Source organism: Phoxinus phoxinus (genome assembly GCF_949152265.1).
Source record: "Phoxinus phoxinus genome assembly, chromosome: 17".
NCBI lineage: Eukaryota > Metazoa > Chordata > Actinopteri > Cypriniformes > Leuciscidae > Phoxinus > Phoxinus phoxinus.
The window spans coordinates 26,231,946-26,255,871 of NC_136892.1; the positions used below are offsets into that span (position 1 = coordinate 26,231,946).

The following is a 23,926-nucleotide window of genomic DNA, read 5'->3' on the forward strand; positions in this document are numbered from 1 at the left end:
CTGAGATTATTTTAAGCCCAATAAATTATTTTCAATATTGAAAATACTAAGCAATATTTTCCACGAACAACACAATTTGGTTAAATGTGTTTAAGGGCAAAATAAAAAGCCATCATTCTCATAATGACCACTCCAACACTCCTGAAACAGTCTGAGCATGTGTTTTAATGGTTTTGCTATGCGCTTTCACAAATAATGTGTGTTATGGAAAAGCAGAACACAATAAGGATGTATTACAGAAGATGTACTATAGTCAATTTACATGGTTAACATCACACGTTTAATTTCAGCACCTCCAGTTGTTTGAATTCACACACACACAAAAAAGACAGTAAAGAAAATAGCAACATCATTTTAACAAGACATATTCTTAGTGTGTAACAAACTAATGTTTTTGAATTTAAATTATTTTAATACAGCAAATGTTGATTAAATTGGGTTTGGTATATTGACATCAAACTGATTTCAGTAACAAAGCTTGAATGCCTATCCACATGCCTTTTCCTTAATAGCTTACTCTCAGATGAAAAGACGGAAATATTATTTCACACTGTTGTCCTGAGAATTCACATTAAATTAGATGCTGTTAAAAACACACATTTAGCAGATTTGCAATTGCCTGAGTTATAAATCTATTAAAGAATTGATGCATTACTTTTTCAATGCAGATTTATTATGCATGAAACTGAGAATGTGACTGCTGAACAACAAAGACATAAAAAATGTTATGCTACTCACAAATCAACAAAGTTAGATTATAGGATGATTTATACTGTATGGCTTAGGCAAACCCAACAAAACTATTTATCTGTAATGTCTGTAGATCACATATAAATGCATTTCTACATATTATATATAACAATTGAATTTATTGTATATTTACATGTACACTTTAGACATAAACATGTTTAGTGTGTTTAACTCTATCCAACAAAATACACATCAGTCTTCTCTCAGATATTTCTGCATAAAATAAGGCAACTTGGAGTTTGACTCTTGCACTCGTCTCCATGTAACTGGATTTTAATGGTTAGCGATTTGTGCATCAATAAGATAATAACTATCTGGTTATTTTGGAATGAATTAGTTTTATAAAATATTTGTACATTTTCTTTTTTATATCAAACATAAAAAATATGCAATGCTGATTTAATGGCTACCTAGGATATGCAGATTTGGAAAAATAGATTCTCACAGGGAAACAAATTCTTACAGCGAATCATTTACTTGGAAAAACTGTCAGTTTACTTGTTTTTTCTTTGTGTTCAAAATCAGTGCCAATAACATTTATAATAAATACATTCGGCAGAAGTGTTTAAGCGACATTACCTCCACCTGAGAGTTGTAAATATCAAAGGCAAATTTTACAGTCTACAATCAGTTCAAATCCCTTTTAATGTATTTATATTTGCACCTAAAGTGCACCTAAAATATGAAGACATTTTGAATTGTACGGCTGAGATTACACTATGTTTCCAGAATGAACACCATAATATGCAAGTAAATACTATTCCATTTAAAATTCATTAAATGTGAACACTTTAAATATCCAGATGAGATTATTATGTAACGGAGGGGGGGGGGGGGGGGGCAATCAGACTCCGATGTTGAATGACAAAATAACCTTTTAAAATTCATACACAACACGGTTGAGTAAATAGTGCATAAGTGCATAGTGTATAGTGCGTCATTTGAGACACAGCTAAAGCCTAACTAGCTATTTCGCTATTGGGTAACATATAGCCAAAAGTAAAATTTGTACCAGAGATGGAGAATTCTTTTAGTTGGGAATTTTGCATAAACGTATATTAAAGTACATAGGATCCGTTTTGATTTCATGTTAACTTTAAAGACTTTAAGTGTAAAAAGAAGAACACATTTTTTGGTGTTTATAAGCGTCACCTCATTCAAAGTACAATCTGTCAAAGAAACCTCTGTGAGGTCTCTTTACAACGCTCTACAAACTGCACACGTAAAGTTCACAGCGCACAGACCCTTTTCAGAACTCAGCTCTGAAACAAGTCCTTCTTGCTTACATCTAGTTAAAAGTATCGTTTGTATAAATATAAATCCTCTTTCTTAAACCAATGTAGCAAGATAAAGCGCTTCTTTTAGGGCTTGGCATGAGCTGTTGACAGTCTTAGTGTTTAGGATATTGTTTTAGCTGCATTCGAGGCGGATCACATCTCTGCCTTCATGCACTGGACCACTATGTGCTAGTAGGATGGCATCAAGACTGTAGAATCCACATAACCGTTTACCATCACCCTCATGCCTTCCTGTGGCATGGGACTGTATGATTGGTGGACGGCAGGTTTGCGGGGGTGAGGTGATTGCTGGCTTGTGCAATGATCAGCCTGGGTGTAATCGTCCACAAACTGATGGGACGTTTCCCTTTGCAGAAACAGAATATTGTTAGATGTCACTTCTTTGACCTTGCTGTAGTCCTCCCCGGTGCGATCGGACCCTTCAGCCTCACGGTTAGGGTCTGAAAGTGGCCTAAGCAGTAGCATATTGTCTGGGTTGACCCTCTGCACTTCTAAGTATTCCAGGGAATGTGACGGAGGCACGCAGTGAGCAGGAGTGTCGGAGCCGTCCCGATTGAACTGGTTGTAGCTTTGGGAATGTGGGCAGGCCGGCTTGCTGAAGCGTCCCTCATGTGACGGGATGTCCTGACGGTGAAGTTGGGGGTAGTTGCCTGCCGTTGCATGTGGTGACAAATGGCTGAGGATCTCTGGGACGCTGTGATAGGCCGGTTTTGCAGATCCTACTTGGTAGTGGTGGTGAAGTTGAGGTTGGGGAGACGAAAACACAATTGGCCAGGTCTTGACGCGTCCATCAGTGGATTCTGGAGAACTGGGTTCAGGGCCCTGGCTTTCACTGCTTTCAGTTGAAGCCCAGCTCGTTTCTCCATGCTGGCTATACTGATGTTGATCGCTTCCGCCTCCTTCCCGTCCATCCACGCACTTCTCCAAAAGCAGGGTGCGACTGTCGCAGCTGCCCCGGCCCGAGTCGCAGTCCGATGGGCTTTTGGACTTCATGCATTCCTCTGATAGATCTTTACCGTCCAGTACCAGCTCTTGCTCCTCATTGTCGTACACCTCAAGGTACTCCACCAGTAAGTCATCATAATCGGTGGTCGGAGGGAAACCTTGGATCACCAGAGAATTGAAAACTTCCTCGGATTTCCCGCTCTGTAAAGAAAGCAAAGCAATTGAAATAACTGCCGAAAAATGCAATTCAAATAATATCAAAATGTCATATTTTTTATAATGTCAAATAATCAAAACCTTTATTTCCTCAGCACATGCCTTCCAATTAATGAACTTGTGAGACATTTTAGGGGGTATGAAGATTATTATAATTTGTCTTCTGAGGCATTTAAGGGGAAAAAAATGGCTACCTCAGTCGGGATTTAAAAGACAATCATGAACTGACAACATTTGAACAGAATTGAGCTGGATAATGACACTAACTTTGTAACATCGACACTGTTATTGAACTGAACTGAATATTGACACTATTGCTGTGATGTAGAAGCTGAGGCAGTTAGATCCATTTGCAGAAGTTTATTAATACAGGATACAAAAACGAGGAACGCTGACATAAACTCAGGCTGATGATAGAAGGAAACTCAGGCAGACATAAGAGGAATTCTCAGGCTGGCATTAGTAGAAGGGCAGTCCAATAATCAAAGTGAAACACAGGCAAAGGTCAGGGCAGGCAGCGAAGGTTCATGAAAACATAAGAGAGTCCAGTATCGAGATCGAGGGTCCAGAGATAACAGGGAAACGTGCGACATCGGCAAATCAATACTTCACAGAGAACAGAAGAGAGAGCGGTCCATATAAAGGGAGGATGAGGATGAACAGGTGATAATGCTGAAGATGACAAGGGAATTCGGCAGGGCTGGACGGTGATGAGTGCAGAAAGGGGAGATGGGAGATGAAGTCTTAATACTCAGGAGAGAGGGATCGAATGACGCCAGAAGGAGGCGTTGTCGAGCGTTCTGTGACAATTGCCTTCTGTAAAGCTGCTTATCGCTATATTGAAAAATAAAAAAAATTGGAGGTGCAACCAAAAAAAATCTAAAATTCATGAAAGTTAGGAAAAGGTGCAGCACTCACTCTTAAATAAATTCAACTTTAATAGTTCAAAAACATGTGACGTTTCCTCGATGGTGGCCGAAACGTCACATGTTTTTTTAACTATTATAACTAAATTGAACTAATTTCATAATTGATGAACTTTGCAACATCGACACTTTTTGACCTGAATGAATCAACGCTGAACTACCGTAACTTGAGCTGAATAATGACACTATTAGCATATGTAGAGTATTGTATTACAGCTGAAATTTAATTTGTTTCATAATTGATGAATTCTGCAACGTTAAAATGTTATTCTCCTGTTTATTACTGTGAAGCTGCTTTGGCAGTCTGTATTGTACATTTATATTTATATCTGCTATATAAATAAATGTCACTTTAATTGATTTAACTTTCAATGGTTGCATAACATAATAGGCTACTTAGCATTCAATCTTTTCTGTCGGGCGTTACAACAAACGCATTCAATCTATCTTAAAGAGTCTATCTTTAAAGATAACTTGAAAACTTTCAAAGATGATTTGGAAACAGGCTCTTCTGAGTTCCGTGAGTGACCGTTTTATTACCTTGAGCAGATGTTTGTCGAATCCTTTGATTTTCGGTCCGGGAACAGGAGGCAGCAAACAGAGCTTCACACTGAATACAAATATATTGAAAAAAAGAAAAAGAAAAGTGAATTCAATATTGTGCTCAAAACTGTTCTTCAAAAGGTGAAATACATTTTTGTAGATAAAATGTACTCATTTGGATGATTTATTTAGATAAACAATCATTATAATTTCCTAAGGTTTTTGATAGTAATAGGTCTTCCTTTCTTTGTTAATGCATGGTTAAGAACAACGTCAATCAACAAATGTTTTTCATGCATGATCATAATATAAGCACTATGGATACTGAAAAGGGATTTATCTACAATACGGAACAAAAGCTTCCACGTGTCCCGACAGGATTAAGAGATTAATTTTGGATCCCGTTTGTCCTTGTACTATTGAGAATCCCTCACATTATTTGACCACGTAATTAGTCTATCTTTTGTCTATTTCAATCTATGTTGAGAGAAACTGGCCTAAAACTACATTTGAGAGTGAAGTGAGGTACTGCAAAATCTGGATCAATCCTCTAATGGCAGTTTAATCCTATATAAGTATTTGTCAGCAAGAACATTGATGTGTATAAATAGCCAGAGCAAATTTGGTTTCAATCACACTAATAGGTATGAATGAACTAATAGGTATTTGCCAAGCCAGGTATAAAAATAGAATAAAATGCAAAACTAAAAAGATGAGATCTCAACCAGCGAAATATATCTGTAAACAAAAACTATACATTTGAACCCCGATTAAAGAGACCCCGACATGATTGTAAAACGCTTTGGGTGTATAGTAGTACATATGAAAAGCGCTATATAAATGCCTCATTCATTCATTCATTCATTCATTCGTTCATTCATTCATTCATTCATTCATTCATTCATTCATTCATTCATTCATTCATTCATTCATTCATTCATTCATTCATTAATGTCTCTAAAAGGACATGGTGAAGCAACGTTTCTCTGGGAACGTAAAGCATTTGCGAGAGAACACGAAACCATTGCCAAATATTTTTCTTCTTCACCATGTCCCTCATGGGGCTCCGTATATTGAAAATAAAGTAAACATTTTAAACATTTAACATGTAAAATGAAATAAACTAAAAATATGTAAACAAAGGAGATGTGTCAGGCTCAAAAACGCACCTGTGTCTATTTATGTTTAGCATCCAGGTGAGGATGAGGACGAGGAAGACAGAGAAAACCGTGATTATGATCCACAGCGAACGCTCTCTGGGTATATCTACAGCACAAACACAAAAACAGGAAATGGTGATGAATAGAGTGCATCTCCACTGCAATTTGTTTTCTACGTATGACACTAGATTGCGGTGACACACTGTACTGCCAAAAATGAAAAAGAACAGGATAAACACTAGGTAAAAATTGGGTCACTGCATTTAAAAAATAACCAAAAATACTATGAAAAAAACTCTCGCAATAAACTAATTGGAACAGTGTGGTGTGTGAAAATGCTGTGAGCTGGAAACAGGATGATCTCTGACTCATTTTGCTCTATTTCATGCTTGCCGTCGTCAGGTGCGACTCCCACCGGGCCTGACTTTCCACGGAAGCTCCAGGGCAACTGAGGCCATACAGGAGCAGCAGATCAAAAACATGCGTGGCTGAGGTTGTGCTAGCCGGGTAAAGATGAGCTCATAACTCCCTGGAGAAACTGAAAGCCTGTTGGTCCTCCCTCTAGAATTGTCTGCTCTGTTAGATACATATGCGTAGAACAGATTTGTTCTCGGGCTCAGCGGGAGACCATAGATACACAGACTATGGTCCTGAAACGGCTCTCTGGCGGTGCTGGATGATCATTTAACAGGCTTCAAGATTACCTCAAACTACTGGACCAGATATGTATAAAAAATATAAAAAATGAAAAGAAAAAAGACTTACAGTCAGGCATTGTGACATAGCTGGTTTGGGTCCACTCACTCCAGAAGCCATGGTCAGGTTTACATCGCACCTGCACCATGTATTCTTTACCAGGGTGAAGACTGAACACGTTATAGAACTTCTGCAAGCCAGCATCATAGTTCTACACACACATAAAGAGAACACTTCAGATCACTAATCAAAAATATATGAAATATATTTCCATTATTAATAATAACTTTCTTTATGTTTCTATTAATACAATATCTTAAAAATAAATAATATACAAATATTAAAACTCCATTTGTTGAATATTGCTAAATATGTTATGTTGTTGTTGGTTGAATTCAAATCAAAATAAATATTTTCTTAAATGTTTCTGCAGTTAACTCTTAAAATCAAGACAATCGCTGCATCAGCAATGATCATAAGTTGTGTTGCCTCAGTTCATAGAGCCAATACTATTGCTTTCGGGTTACTCTGTCACTAGGTAATCATTATTGCTCATGCCTCTGTCTTACTGAAGCACAGCCTTTGGGGTAAAAAAACAAAGAAATCTGGTTTGATCTAGTCCCCGTTGTTCTGCATATCTAGCCTCCCTCAGGTTTCTGCGGACTAATGAAGACATAAACCCAGGCTGGGACAGTCAATGATTAAACTGCTTTGTGTAACAGCTGATTTAATGTCGACACTGGCTGTCCAACTGCGCTCCGTTCATTTAAGATCTCGGATAAAGTCACAAACGGACAACTGTTAACTATTTTCTAGTCTGTTTGTTAATATTTAAAAAGCTCACATTCAACAAGTTAGATGGTAATACCAGGCCATCATATCAAGAAAACAAGCATGTAAAGCACTGTAAGTTGTGAAGATGGCAAACTGCATTCTAGTTGTTTCCTCTAGGTGGCGCAAACAAGGTAATAAATTAGACTAATCGATAATCAAACGCTTTCTAAAGAAGATGCACAGATTTTTTTTTTTTCAACCCACCTCCCATTCTTTATCCTTTTCTTGTTTAATTCGTAGCTGGTAAAGTAGCGTGATCCACCCTGAGCGGGTGTCTGCGTTTCGTGGTTTCTCCCAGGTCACTTTTACAAAAGGACCCTGGCCTTCATCGTACACTGCTGCTGTGACGTTCTCTGGGGTGTTTGGTTGAACTGTGGGTGAAATAGAGAGGACAGGATAGGATAAGCAAAATATACAAGAGGTAAACCTACTAATGTGATAATATGATCCCGTGATATATTCTTCAATGAACAGAAAGTTCAGTAGAACGGCATTTATTTGAAAGAAAAATATTTTGTAACAGTCTTTGCTGTCACTTTTGATCAGTTAGATGCATCCTTGCTGAATAAAAGTATTAATAAAAATAAATAAACAGACTCAAAACTTTTGAATGGTAGTGTACATCACCATTTTGAATATAAAGGGATAGTTCACCCAAAAATGAAAATTGTGTCAACATTTACTCACCCTCATGTCAAACACAAAGGGCCAGATTTACGAGCAGCTTGCGCCAGCACGAACCCTTATTTGGAGTTACAAAACTACTGTCAGGATTTACTTACACTTTCTCTGGTAGATTTTCCACTCCCATCTGAGCTTTTTTGGTTTTGCGCTTTCATGCTAATTTGCCATGTTTAGTAAATGTAGAAAATGAAGAATGCTTATGCAGGTATCACTATATAAATGTAGCCTATATTCATTTTGTTTAATTTCACTTTCACATTTAGTATGCATTATTTTTCCTTTGCATTTGTTCTTTTGGGCGATATTGGTATCATTTGTAGTATTTTTTTGTATTATTATTATTATTATATATATTTTTTTTTATTATTATTTTGGGGGGGGGGGGGGGGGGTCACCTGTGAGTATAAGGCATGGTGTGTTTAACTTTTAATTGTCTGACAAAGAGCCTGAGTGCTCAAAACGTTACCACCTGTGTGTGAGCCACATGGTGTGCTGACTTATTCCTCCTTTTTAGTAAATCTAGCCCTAAATATAATATATTGCAGAATGTTAATATATTAGGACAAAAACAAGAGTTCGATATGACTTTTAAAGCCATATGATCACTTTGTATGAGATTTGCATCATTCACTGAAAATCTTGCCCTTTCAAATCTCATTCGCTTATATCAGAAACCAGTTTTGGAGTTTGACAGCCCCTAACTTTAATTGATTATACAGAAAAGAGTAGCTTTTGTGTTACAAAATGTCATGCAGGTTTATGAACGACATGAGTGTGAGTAAATGATGACATTCATTCTTGGGTGAACTATTGATTTCAAATTCCGTACATTCAGCAATAATTCAGAAAACTAGTTTCTTCCAGATTGAGGGTAAAAAGCTTGACACCTAATAAGGTCAACCTAAGTGACCTTTGCACACAAACCAAAAAAACTTGCTGAAGAAGGATGAAAGAAAGAACAGAAAAGTGCGCTTGGTATTGTGAATGAGTGTTTCGCCCCTTCAGCATAAATTAAAAAAACATCAGTTAAAGTTTAGTCTCGGTTATAGTTGTACGTATGAGTTAATGATAAGAAGCAATTGGACTGCACAAATTGTTCAGATCAAAAGAAGGTGACATGTCAAATTGTGCAGGAACTTAAAATAAACCAATCCAATAAATTAGATTGGTAAAAATGACCCTTTTAGCTTAATGCGGGAGAGAACATGAGACAGACGGAAACTGTGTGTAATACTTTATGACCCGAACGACAGAATAATGTTCTTTCGCAACAGTGATTCCAGACGGGCAGCAATAACATTCCTCTCATTGATGACTCGACCGCAATAAAATTGGATGTAACATCCAATATGCACTAATGAACGAAACTACAAATAAATGAGACATTATGCAGGAAAGAACATAAGGTGAGAGGGGTGGATGAAGAGAAATGAATGGGAAGGGGGTGATACAGTACAGGACGCACCTACAGAAAAGCATACAGTATACGCATACATACCTATATAGACCACGTCCACCTCCTCAGGCTCTGAAATATTCTTCCCCAGGGCGTTAGTGGCCACCACGGTGATGTTGTAGTTGACCCAAAGCGATGTGTCATTTTTGTCGAAGAAACACGAGTTCTCGCCCGCGGTTCTGTAATCCGGGCACTCGTAGACCGTCTCGGAGCTGAATATGAGAGATATCAACAGACAGATTAACACTTAATAACCGAAATGATCAAATATGAACATTTCTAAAGCTAGTTTGTGTCTGAACACTGTGACAATCCATAAACCAGAGCCAACATGCACAGCCAAAACTGAAAACACATTTTTTGATGATAAATGTGCCAAACATAATACTCAAAACTCATGATGTTACCATCAAAATATGAACTTAACTTGATCAGTGTACTTTTCATTTACTACTGTATGTTTGGGCCAAAAAGAAAACGAGATTCTCAGTGTTTAGTCCATGTCTGTTAGCTTTGATACTAATCTAAACTACAATTCAAAGGTTTGGGGTCAATAATAAATATATATTAAGAGATAGTTTATTTTAAAATTGATCAAAAGTGACAAATACTTTTACATTATTACAAAAAATATATATTTCAAATAAATGCTGTACATTTGAACTTTCTATTCATCAAAGAATCCTAAAAAAAAAATGTTCACAATTTCAAATAAAATATTGAGCAGTTATCAAATTGATAATACGAAATGTTTGTTGAGCGGCTAATCAGCATATTATAATGATTTCTGAAGGATCATGTGACACTGAAGACTGGAGTAATGATGCTGAAAATTCAGCTTTGACCACAGGAATAAATACATTTGAAAATAAAACAGTTATTTTAAATTGTAATAATATTTCCCAATATTACAGTTTTTAATGTATTTTTGATTAAATAAATGCAGCCTTGGTGAGCAATGTTTTCAAAAATAAATATTACCGACCCCAAACTTTAGAACAGTAGTGTAGTGTACACCTTAAAGTTGACAAAATAAACCTTTTATTGCAGTAAATGTACAGTCTTTCTGGGAAAATGGACCAAAAATATTGACAATTCATCTTCATTTTTTGTAAACGTATCCCAACAACATTTCAAGCTCATCATACTGCACCCTTGAAATATTAGAAGTCAGCACATTCTTCACATGAGAGCTGTACGGACATGAATTCTACGAACTCCATTTGGTGTGGCATTACTGTACGTTTGATCTGTTTGTTTACAGTTCTTGCTGAATCTCAAAGCCATAATGTTGGCATAACACTTCATGGATCTGCTCCGGTGAAAATCGGAGTAAATTATATTTGGCAGGGTGTGTGGGCACGTTTGTGTTGGCTGAAAGCAAGTCATGTATATCTTTCTGATTATTTCATGAGCTCAGAAACAGACAAATAAACACATGGCAGAGAAAATCTAGTTTAAACCACTACTGAAGAGGAAAGGGCAAGACAAAGAAACGACGAGGCTAGAAAGGAAATGCTTTCTTGGCTCTAGAAAAGGAAAAAGAATAGAGACTGACTTTTCTAGATGGTAGTAGAGGGCATATGTGGTTGGCAGACCCCCGTCATCTGCAGGCTCCCACCAGCAGGTGAAGGTCTCCTTATCTGGGGAGCGACAGCTTGTGAGTCTGGGTTTGCCCGGGGAACTGACACCTGTGGATATATATTGTGCCCATTTAGAGTGAATAGAGAATCCGGAAGACTAATCCGGATGGTTCCTTTAAGATTTCCGTATGTTTTTTTTCTTCAATTTTTGAGTAAAATAAAGTCTGTGGTAAACATAACTTGACGATAGGAACTATGACATTTTGTGCTACAACGTACAATGCACACATTCACACACACCCCAAGCTTTTCTAGTTACTTTTTAAAAAACATACGTTTTCATAAATGAACATGGCTGCTTAAAAATTCACATGGGTGTGTGTAATTTAAGTTAAAGCCCAAAACGTCCAAGTACAGTCAAGTTATGTATACCACAGGCTTTATTTTACTCATAAATTGAAAACCCCCCATTATAAAACCCCATATGAATGAATTAATGACACATTAAAGTCACCATGATATCAAAATTGACAGTCATTATTTTTATGGAATATTGTATTTTTTTATTATAAATGATTTATTCGTGAACATGAATTTTTTTAAATGAATCTTTAATCAAAATAACTTCCCCTCCCACTTGCTTGTTTTTTCTGATGATGCGAGGGCCGGAGAACCTGTCACTCACGTGAGATCACTAACGACAATCATCCAATCAATCGATGGACCAAATCAAGTCCCGCCCTACATTTTTTCTTGTCCCATTTCACTCTAATACACGTCACAATAGGGAAGAAAAGTCTATCTCGAACTTCATTTCATGTCAACTTTTAGATTTTTTTAAATAGATATTTTTCTGTTTTTAAGACTATTTGTATGTAAATTAGCACATTAAATTCAATTGGAAAATGAAGGATTTACACTAATTTGTTTGCTTTGCGTTGAAAAGACACTGTTCACGAATATACTAACAAAAAAAATTTTTTAAGTATAATTTGAGAACCGTGTAAATACCATGGTACTTGAATATGGCAATCATTCAGTACCATAGTATGTATGCATAGTATATGCATATATTATAGGATATGTTAAATATTAATAGTACAAAACAGTAGACTACGCAAAAATGGATGACAAGTCCATACTAACGTTTAAAAGCTTGGGGTCGGCAAGATTTTTTAAAATGTTTTTGAAATAAGTCTCTTCTGCTCACCAAGGCTGATTTATTGGATTAAAAAAAATTGTATAAACAGAAAAATTGTGAAATATTATTACAATTTAAAAGAACTGTTTTCTGTTTGAATATATTTTAAAATAATCTGAATTTTCAGCATCATTACTCCAGCATAATAGAAATATTTCTGAAAGATCGTGAGACACTGAAGACTGATTTGGAGCTCAAAAAGCATTTCTTATTAATATCAATGTTGAAAACAGTTGAATATTTTTGTGGAAAAATTAGGATTCTCTGATGAACAAAAAACTCAAAATAAAAGCCTTTATATGAAATAGAAATCTTTTGTTTTAACTTTCATTTTAGGTCAATTTAATGCATCTTTGCAGAATAAAATATTCACTTCTTTACAAAATCGTACTGACCCCAAACTTTTGAATGATAGTGTATGTGTAAAGATAAAGTTAATCAAGTTGAACTGCTTACTGTAGGTTTATAAGCAATGCTCACCTGCTGCTTGTGATATTAAATTGGTAATAAAGGTCAAAATCAGCACGGCCCCAGAGTTCCTCATTGTCCCTGATGGCTTCTAACCCCCTTAGATCTGTCAGTGAGAGAGAAGAGAGAAAGCGAGATATTAGATCTTTATGATATCCATTGGCATAAAGAGCCCATTTAATTATTTAATAGATGGGGGAAATACTGTGAAAGATGTTTAAAATACATCTATTACAAATATAAATGTGCACGAGCAAATAAAAAAATGACAGACAGAGCAGATACAGTAATTATAATTGATTCTCACGAGTTAATGAGCCTCCTGTGTTTACAGTAAACATAAGATCATGTTCATGTGGGACCATTACATTGAAACAGACACTGGACAAGACAAAGACATATTTATTTGGAAAACTTTCTTTGTCACCTCACCTGTCACCTGAAAATATCTACTGCTTACAAAGCAGAGCAATCAAATATACTTCTGATATTTTTAATATGATCCATAAAAAATAAAAAGCATTTCTAGATTAAATTATTTGAATTTATTAAATTATTTAAGCATTTGCTCTTAAATGGTTTGTTTGTTTGTTCAGATCCGATTTCATTATTTTTATTTAAATATTTTTCCTGGAACAAAATGTTCGTTCCCCTGAGAAACATTTCGCGTGCGAATGCAAAATGATTGACGTACTGTATATTTTGTTAACCCCCCCCCCCCCCCTTTTTTTATATGTATTTTCCATCTTTCAACACTTTCTCAATCATTAGTTGCTTCAGTGTTTCTTATCATTTTAGAGATCAGGAGCAATTCAGATCAGTTCAATTCATAGTTACTATAAAAAATGTACTATCTATATTCAATGAGGTTTTGCAACCAACTGCCTACCAATTAAATATATAGCGGTCATCAAACTGCCACTTTCTACATTTTACATGCAAAGGACCATGTAAAAGAGCAGTATCTCTCGGTGGGGGAATTTTCCTATAGTTTTATAGGTCATTTCTGGATGTTTACAACATGACATAGACCTTGAGGCAAAGCTTTTAAACATCACCTTTCTGCCAATGGAAGAAAAGACTTCTATTGGCATATGTGAAACTTCCAGTAAGAATTGCTCAACTCATAAAATCGGCAGACAGATCCATGCCTCCAATCAAAGGTCTAAAGTTCTACGGAAACTATTTTCAACTTGAATTTTCATCAAAACAGACAAGCACAGCAAAACAAAGTGTCAAATGTTAAGCTAATGCAAGATATTAAACATAGGGAATAGGATTACATTTTATATCAGCTCTATTTATTTATCCATGTTTTTTGGGGGTTTGCAATTATTATAACCCCATTATCAATTTTTAGAGTATACAGATTTCCAGGTTCTAGGTTTTATATATATATATATATATATATATATATATATATATATATATATTATATATAAATGCTGCTCTTGTGAACTTGTATCAATGAATCCTGAAAAAAATGATTACCCGTTTCCACAAAAATATTTAGCACCACAACTGTGTATTTTAGTTTAGTTGTGGTCATAATTTCACTTTCTTTCCTTTTACTTTGGTAGAAGAAATTGGAATGGAAACTGGAATAAACAAGAACAGCAGGACAAAAAAAAGGAAAGGTCAGAGCACAAAAGGTGAACGTTTCTAATGAATATTCATGAGCAACCTGAGCAACCAAAGACACGCAAGCTACATGCAAGTCTAGTGATTTTAGCAAATCACTGATCATTTTTGGCACTAATGTTATTTAGTGCCAAGTCTTACAGGGCCAAAGAGAAACAACAGTATGTTAGAGAGATTTGAATTAAAGGGCCAATGTTTTGAGCAAAATATCTGAGCAACAATGCAAAAAGTTCAGACAGTGCAATTTAGGTTGTGGAGATATGTCATATTTTTGACAGGAAAAACTATTCAGAACTTCTGAAGTATGTTACATACGGCTTTGAATCAACTTGCAAAAACCTCAAAGTTTGCATGTAACTGAGCTCTGTAAGGCCCTAATCTATTTCTCATCTTTCCAATTGATGCCCTGCTCATACTAATATTTCTAATGTAGATCACAGTCATATATAGATGATGTCACAACCTCTGATCTAACCTCATGGAAACTTGACCTGTCAAAAGACAACGAGTCCTGACTCATACTAGCAATCATGATTAAGACAATTCTCTGGAAACTAAAAGCACATGAATGCATTACCATTTCCCAGGTATTTGTTTTCCTAAGCATTTAGCCGTTAGCTTGAGAACACGACTGTTGCATGAGAACACAAGCCAATCAATCAGTTTGTATTTTCTGCTTTGGTACGCAGACTCATTTTTTCACCTAACGTATCAGTTTCTGACAGCTTTACGATATTAAGTGCTACCGGTGTAAGCATGGAAATAATATGCAAATACATTTGGCATCTGACTCCCCCGGAATCGGCTCAATCTCCAGCCTACCATTAATCTGATGACAAAAATAAGCACTAAGCACATGGAAAGCATGATATTAGGACAGCAGATTGAGATATAGACATAAACATGACGGATAGAAAATGAGTGAGAGAGAGAGAGATAACTTTTATTTCCTCTGGTGAACAGGGTGGCATCACAGATTAAAAAGGAAGAAAGAAAGAAAAAAAGCTTCTCCAGCTGGCATTTTCTCCATATCTGATTACGTAAGAGATTATATCATCATAACAGAAAGACCCGGTCCAACCGTGTTGGGCTTCGTTCCCTCTCGATGCAAAGTGGAATAGTGCATGACACTGCCATGACACAAGCTGGCAGCGCACCAGCGCCTCAATGAGTTCAACCAGCATGACGATTGAAGGAGGACACTGGATTGTTGTTTTTCATTGCTGAAAAATTGCAACTGGCTTGGGATCTAATATGCTGATTCGTGGCTTAATTATATCAAGTATTGACACTCAATTAAAGACCCCCTGTGGTGAAAATCAAGTTTTTAATGTTGGAGAAAAAACTGACAAAACAAGTCAGTGGTTTTTAGTCCACTTCAAAACTGATTGAGTGGAGGCGGGGACTAATTTGCATATTTATGGATCTGTGTATACTAAATTAAGCAAGGGTGTAGTTACATTTGTTATTTCATGACATGAATAAATTATTTTCACAGGAAATGTGTCGTTTTGATGATCAAAGATGAGTTTTAACCATTGAAATGACTAAATTCAGAACACATAGCACTTTTAATAAACTGTCTCTAAACTGTCATCTAATTGGTTTGTTGTGTATTAACCTAACTAATTGGCAATTAGTCAGTAAAGATATAAAGGTGTGCGGATTGCTGACCCTTTAATCTTCAAAACAGATTCCTGGGACGAGTTTAATCCAGTATCACAACAACATAGCACAAAGGTGCATGTCTGACTGTGATGTGTATATACTGCCATTTATTATGTCATCAAAAAGAATATTATTGTTGGTCTTCAGTCGTAACGCATTATGTCAATGCATTAATCCCAAGAAATGAACATCAAAACAAACAGGTGGAATCAGCCTTAAGCAAGACCTTTGCAAAGATGACAACCCAGAAGCATTGATCTCGCATTGATTTATTGACTTGTATAAATGTGCTGAATGCTTCTCCATTGGCAAACAAATGGTGCACTCTGAACTGTTGCAGAAAAGGCACTGACAATCACTGGCTTGTTACTTCTTAGTCACGTACAATGAAAATTCAGACACTGTGGTGCCTGTGGTGACAGCCAGCAAGAATATAACCATCTACATCTAGCAGTAGATTCCACTCATTTGTCGTATACGTTCCCGTTGGCATTACCCACTGTCCAACGCTTTGATTTTAAGAATGTTCCGTTTGATCTGATAATTGGCATTAGAAGATTGCCTTCCTACTGTTTACAGCTATCTTACATAACTTCCAAGTGGGGGTAAGCCGCTAAGCCAGGCGAACAGTAGCAAGCATGGGCTTGTGCGACAAGTCGGCACGTATCTAAAGATTATCTAGCAACCCGCGCTCTCACCCACCCGCGACTCTTGTATTCCATTTCTGTCCCCTATAATTCCATAGATAGACCTCTGAGAGGTCTTTATGGCATTAGGAATTAATGTTCTCAGGTTAAAGCTATGAAAAGATCTTGGAGGATTACCTGACCTAATTTTGCCCCATCATTTTATGTACAGAAGGTTTTACATTTAAACTTTGCATTGCGAGGAATTAAAGAGGACCCGTTATGCTTTTTTGTACATTTTCAACTTTCTTTAGTGTGTAATGTTGCTGTTTGTGCATGAAAAAATGTCTTACAAAGCACAAAGTTACTCCAGAGAGAGTTATTCTCTATATTAGTTTTGAACTCCATGAAACGCCTTGATTGTAGTCTTGAGTTTTCTACCGGGAACGAACACATCACAATTTTCCTCATTTAAATAATTCCCGCCCAAGGAATATGCTAAATAAAGTGTGTGAGGCTTGGTTGAGTTGCATTAGTAGCGTTGTCACCATGTCCAAGAGATACTGTTTTTCATTTTTCAATAACGGGGTTATGGTAATGGGGTATAATATTTCCGAAACACGTTCAAAGCGGTAGACCAATCACAACACGCTGATCCAGCTGACCAATCAGAGCACACTGCTCTTTTTAGAAGGAGGGGGTCCATAGAGACAGGAACTAAACAGAGTGTTACTGACAGACTGTGAAGAAGGGTGCTCCATCAATGTAAAATATGTGAAAATTTTGATTTTTGAACATTCAAACATGAAAACCTACTCAAGTAGAACCCAAAAACAAGACTTTGTAAAAGGGCATAATAGGTTCACTTTAAATTATTGTATTAAACAACACTTGGGCTAATGTATATTAACTAACTAATATAGAATATGCAAATATAGAATGCAAACCTGTCGGAATGTTGTCAGAACTTTAGCATCTGTTTTTACTAACTACACACAAATTAGATTTCATGCAAGAATGCAAATAAACGGGAGCATGTCTGTCATAGTTTGAATATATTTTTTGCAGAGCAATGAGGTTACATGGGTTGTTTCAGCACAAATCAGGAGATAGCTTAGCAAGTACAATTTCCCATTTAAAATGACCATTTCACTTATCACTAAAGATGGTAAAACATCAGTTCAGTCGAATAGATGATATGGTGCTTGTAGTCATGGCAATGTAAAATAAAATGTATTTTTGCTTGTTCCTCTCGGTGGAAAAAAAATTCCAAGGTGGTGAATCATATGACAGCAGGAGTGCATTAGAGAGTAGTGAACATAATTGTACGTTTGCTTCAGAGAATCCACACATGTATATGCAATTAAACCCTATACTATTTTACTCTGAATGTCTCAAAAAGTATTTGACATGAAAACATTGCACTGTAGATAGAAACAAGACAGTTAGAGGGAAATAAATCTTCTAATTTATTTTTTAGGAAAAAAAAACCTTCCTATAAACTATTACAAATAAATTTAACTGGAATAAAACTGCAAACATATCCAGTATATTTTACTAAATGTTGAAACTTCAAAATTCTGCACAAATCCAAGTATGCTTTTTCACATTTTTTGGGGATCTATAAACTGCATGTTGTCACACGCCAAACGTCTGCCTAAGACACACAATTAAAGATTTCCTATGTGGGCTGTCTGTTAAGATATTATCCTGAATTATCCAGAATTTAGTGGAAAACCTAGCAGGAAGCAATTCTCAAAGAGTTTCTCAAACAGAAACTGAAAATCAACTTTCACAGTCGATTAACACTCTTTTTTTTTCCGGACAGTTTACTGTGTTCAGACATTTGTCTACAATGTGTTGTTCTTTCGATTGCTTTTTTCTCCAGCCCCCACAGTGAAACTCTGCACCAGCTGCACAATACATAACCATCCAACCCACCTCTTCTTTAGAGGTGTGAGCGGCGGTGTAGTGTTGCACTATAGTGGGTGACATAGACCTGAAAGGTGATCGGCCGTGAGCCAAATCCAGACTAATGTTAGGGATTAGGATCATGATACTGTTGACGGGTGAACCTGTGTCTTTGGGGACATATCTAGTCTGTCGTCCAGGTGGGTGGCGATGACTGCGTAAGACTAATTCACAGCAAATCTCTAAAGCAGTCTGTCGTCATTCAGGTATAATCAGATCACATGTAAACTCATGATACATTAATGACACATGGCCCGACAGATATCGCAAAAGCTAGCTACTTGTTTTAAAGTATTACGTCATTAAAATAACAGGCTTGTCTTTTTTGAATAGCCTTTTTGTTAAAGGGATAGTTCACAATTTTTTTTAAAATTTCAATATTAAATTACATTAAAATCAAACGTTTGTTTTAAACGTGTTTGAAGTGAATCACATTGTTAGTTTAGTACCGGTATACAAGTATAGTTCACCCAAAAACTACCATTCTGTCATCATTTACTTACTCTCATGCCGTCCCAAACTTTTCTTTCTTCTGCAGAACGCAAAAGAAGATATTTTGGAGCATTTTTTCACCCATACAATGAAAGTCAATGGGGTCCAAAACAACATTGAGAAAAAAAATGTATTCCAAAACTTGCTGAAATTTCTCGAATTTTGTGATTCAAAGAATAAAATCGTCATACAGATTTAGAACAGCATTAATGTAAGTAAATGATGTGACACAATTGTAATTTTTGGGTGAACTATCCCTTAAAGAGAAAATATTCACTTCAATCGTATAGTTAGTTATATGAATTAGTTGTTTGAACAAATTGTTTGATTTTAATGTCATTTAATATTTGATTTGTTACAATATATCAATGAAAAGGTGCTTTTGGCCATGAGATATACTGTAATAAGCGAGCGGCATTATGAATCAGTCTGATATAAAATCATGCTATATATTATTTACAAGCTGCCTAAATGAGATTTGACAAAACACAAAGAAAAGGGGTAGCATGTGTTGCACAGAGCCCAAAATACACTTCGTTAGTATAGATATACATCAACAATTGTTATTGTTGATGGAATAACACAACGCCTTAGAAGATGAACAACTGTGAAACTGTTAAACGGTGAAACCAGTCGGACTAGCTCTCTAACATCTTCCCCTGAAGACAAACATCACCACTTGTGTTTGTGAATTCATGTTTCTGCAAGACTGAGGATTCATTCCTGGTTGCAATGCTTTCCCCACATTTCTACATTTCATCATTACTCCATTTATCTACTCATGTTATAAGGCACTTACATTTCAGAGTGGCTTTGACAGCTTTTTAAAAGGTGTTGACATTAAATGAATAGTTTACTTAAAAATTATAATTGTCATATTTTACTCACCCTCAAGTTGTTTCAAACCTGTATGAATTTCTTTCTTCTGCTGGACACAAAGGAAGATATTTTGATGAATGTCAGTAATCAAACAGTTGATGGACCCCATTGACTTCCATAGTAGGAAAATAAATACTATGGAAGTCAATACATCATTGAGTAAATTATTAGAGTTTTAATTTTGAAGTGAACTATTCCTTTAGATTACTTGCATTCAACTATTGCAGTGAATTTCCTGCCATACTGAAATTCCTTTTTTTTTTTTTTTTTACTTTATAGTCACATTTGTCAAGTTCCAAAAAGGACAAAAAACAAAAATAGTCCACAAATTGCCAAATAGTCCAGTATATCAAGTCTTCCAATGCCATGCAATGGATTTTTTGAAGAAACAGGATAGAATTTCAATTATTCAATGAAAATCGTCCTAACCACCGAAGCTCTATCTAAACGGCTGTTATATGGGAAACAGCTTTGTGAAATTATCATTTAGTGTTCCACTGAAAAAAGAAATACAGGTTTGCACCAACATGAAGGTGAGTAAATAAAGTTTTGGGGTGAACTACTGTAAGCTATGTTCTGGCATATAAAAAGAAAAAAAAGTAACTGCTATACAAAAACAAACTGAGTAAAGCTATACAAATTATTCATTCGGAAGTGCAAACAATGACTCGACAACATCAGCGCTCTGACATGGGATCCGTTCCAGACCTGATGATGCCGAGCAATAAAAGCATATGCAGAGGTCAATGAGTTAATCAAGTGAACAGGAAATAGGTCAGTGATGAATACAAGCTGAAAATTTAAGAGCAATATATATGAAAAGCTGCTTAAGCTGGCTTAAAGGGGATATGTGTAAGAATTTCCATGTATTAATCGCTTTTTTATTGCCAATGTGTGAACAGCTTGTAACAAAACTTGAGACCTTCCAGACTTCCTGTTGACTATGAAAGCCTGTAGACACATTTGTATGTGAAGGAAAATCAAAAGGAGGCTCCAGTCCAGAGAGCCTCTCTTTCGTTCAATGACACATGAAATAAATGCATATACAATGTTCAGGATAATGTCGAAAGAGCTATTCTGTAATGTAACGTCATTGTGTCATGGATTAATTAAAAAGAAGATCTTTTTAAGAAGGTCGGAAACCAGACAGTTGATGTACCCCATTGACTTCCATAGTAAATACTATGGAAGTCAATGAGGCCCATCAACTGTCCGGTTAACGGCATTCTTCAAAATATCTTATTTTGTGTTCAACAGAAGAAAGAAACTGATACAGGTTTGAAACAACTTGAGGGTGAGTAAATGATGACAGATTTTTCATTTTTATGTGAACTATTCCTTTAAGACATCTTAACCAGTGGTTTTGAGTGGAACACTTCTGTCCCAGTTTAGGAAAACTGCCAATATTCTAATCAATATTGAAAAGAATGTTTTCTTTTTGTTGTCACTGTTCGAATGAGATCTCCGCCTCTGTTTGAATTGCATAACAGACATAAGGATCAAGTATGACAGACACCAAAACAACATTTAACTCTGAAGCAGTCGCCCATTATTTAAGTGTTGGCACTCATTGCCAAATTGGAACCTGAAGACCTCACAGCCATTCTGTCCTCTTATGCCCAGGATTAGACCGATGCAAAGCTCATTACATAATGAACGCCTATATCAGCACTTTCCAATCTCTAATATAATTAGACTCTAAAGCCCTGCTCTGATTCTGGGCCGTGTGAGGTAACTTGATGATCACGTCAAAAAATATTCAAGTCACACTTTACATTACACTGCCTGTTAAACGTATAATAATGAACACACAATGATAACGCCTGCTTCATACTTGCATGCAGCAAGTAAAACATGTTCCTGAATCAACATATTTTGTTGATCCTGCAAGATTCCTGTTTGAAACTGTAATCCTATCTCTAAACCTAACTCTACCCGTAAGTTATCCTCAAATTAGAGGGAAATGATAGGTGAATAACACTGATGTAGAAGCACCTAACCCTGGCTGTAAGCCTAAACTTGACAAACTATAAACTGTAAACTTGTCCCTCAACTCTGATTGGTTGATTGGAACTTTGTTCCAGCTGTTGATCCAGGAACATGTTGTTCTTGGTGTAATCGCTCACACTGATTCATAATTCATTCATATTTAATACAACAATAAATACACTGTATATAAACTCTTTAATGTAATAATATTGTACACCCTGATTTAAGAATTTGACAGAAGTCACAGTTTGTGTTAAAAGCAAAAACACACTATTCACACTTGTGAGCCATTTCAGAAACACACTTTTCCTGCATGGAATTTTAGTATGAAAAATCAAGTTGAAAACATATACTATATATAAGTAAGCCTTCTTTTTAAATTCATCAAATGTATAGTAAAATTCCATCAAATTGAATTGAATAATCCTTACTCATATTATGAATTAAGATTTTTAAATGAGTAAAAAAATAAAGCTTAATAAAACTATTTTATAAATCTTAATGGAACAAGAGAATGGACCATTTGATGATGTGATTGGTATTCATACATTTTTTTTTTTTTTTTTTATGTTTAAATTTATGAATACGAATCACATAAACTAATGGTCCATTCCCTTGTTCCATTAAGATTTATATAAAAATATTTATTAAGCTTAAGTATTTTTTTTACTTATTTAAAATCCTTAATCCTTAATAATTGATGGAATTTTACTATACAATTGAAATTAGTAGCCTACTACATCTTTAAAAAATCTTAAATATTTTGCATCTATCTATCTATCTACCTATGGTATCCATCTATCTATCTATCTATCTATCTATCTATCGTTTATACAGAATAAAACTGAGATTCATAGAAATGGAGAGAGACAAACGATACTTAAATATAATGCAAAGAAATCTTACTGCTTTGTCACTAGATAGAGAGAGATCTATCTATCTATCTATCTATCTATCTATCTATCTATCTATCTATCTATCTATCTGAATAAAAGCAGTTAACTCAGATGCTATGAAGCACACTGCATGCTAACTAATAACTAACTATATCAATAGTAAAGTTTATTATATATTAAATATTTAAATTAAGTAGATACAACAGTATTGCAGAGATAAATATTGCAGTTCAGTCAAATCATTCATCAGATTTTTTTTTTACCATATATAAATATCTCTTGCATTATAAACCATATTGGGTACTTACGCTATAGCATGCACGCATCTTTTCTTATTCGAATGTTAATTATATTCAGTCAATAGCATTCAATACAATATCTCCGAGATCTGAAAGAGCAGAAAAGTAGCAGCTCTGCGCTTACCTGCTGTTCATAGAGCTCGTATAATCCCTCTTTAATGATCGTGCTATCAAGATGGCTACATTGAACTGGTTGATTTCTGCTTTTCCTGCTTATGTAACAGCCCGCTCGTAAAGCTTAGTTGATGTCTTGAGCAGACGTGCGTTCCTACAGCCCACAGGTAAGCCAAATGCCTCCGGGTGATGGGCATCTCCTGTCTAACAGGTCTGCCTGTCAGTGGGCGTGGCCTCCGCCGCTCAGCCCCTCCCACACAAACTCCTCCCACTTTGCGCTCTGTACTGAGAGTTCGGTCAGATGCTGGAGTTTTCACAATACATGAATGAATAAGAATGGTCTAAAGATCGTTGGGGGTCCCAAATCAAAAGTAAAAATCGAAGAATTGGTCACTAGGAAAATGTATAGATAGATAGTAGCCTACTTAGCTGGCAGTTATTTATGACAATCCGGTATGACTCAAACTTGCAGTCCAAACACATGACAGCACATATTCTGCTCTTGCTCAAACACTGTAAAACCTGTTGAGATAAAAGCTACACCTCATTCTCTTGAGTACTTTGTTTGCCGCTCAGTGCGTCTCAATGAGA

The 23,926-nt window shown here is 35.9% G+C and overlaps 1 protein-coding gene across 2 annotated transcripts; it reads right to left on the minus strand.

The window, feature by feature from the left end:
* Positions 1–145: 145 nt before the first annotated feature.
* Positions 146–23,557, minus strand: prlra (prolactin receptor a). Of its 2 annotated transcripts, none has more exons than XM_079586858.1 (9): positions 23,346–23,557; positions 12,773–12,866; positions 11,067–11,199; positions 9,551–9,720; positions 7,573–7,739; positions 6,604–6,745; positions 5,848–5,944; positions 4,676–4,745; positions 146–3,194 (listed from the first exon to the last, which is right to left on the minus strand). In XM_079586858.1, exons 2-9 carry the CDS (start codon positions 12,834–12,836, stop codon positions 2,217–2,219), a joined length of 1,821 nt encoding a protein of 606 aa, XP_079442984.1. In that variant the 5' UTR covers positions 12,837–12,866; positions 23,346–23,557; the 3' UTR covers positions 146–2,216. The 2 variants fall into 2 exon arrangements, with proteins under 2 accessions (XP_079442984.1, XP_079442985.1); XM_079586859.1 differs by having other exon boundaries at positions 11,067–11,151; positions 23,346–23,507.
* Positions 23,558–23,926: the final 369 nt, after the last annotated feature.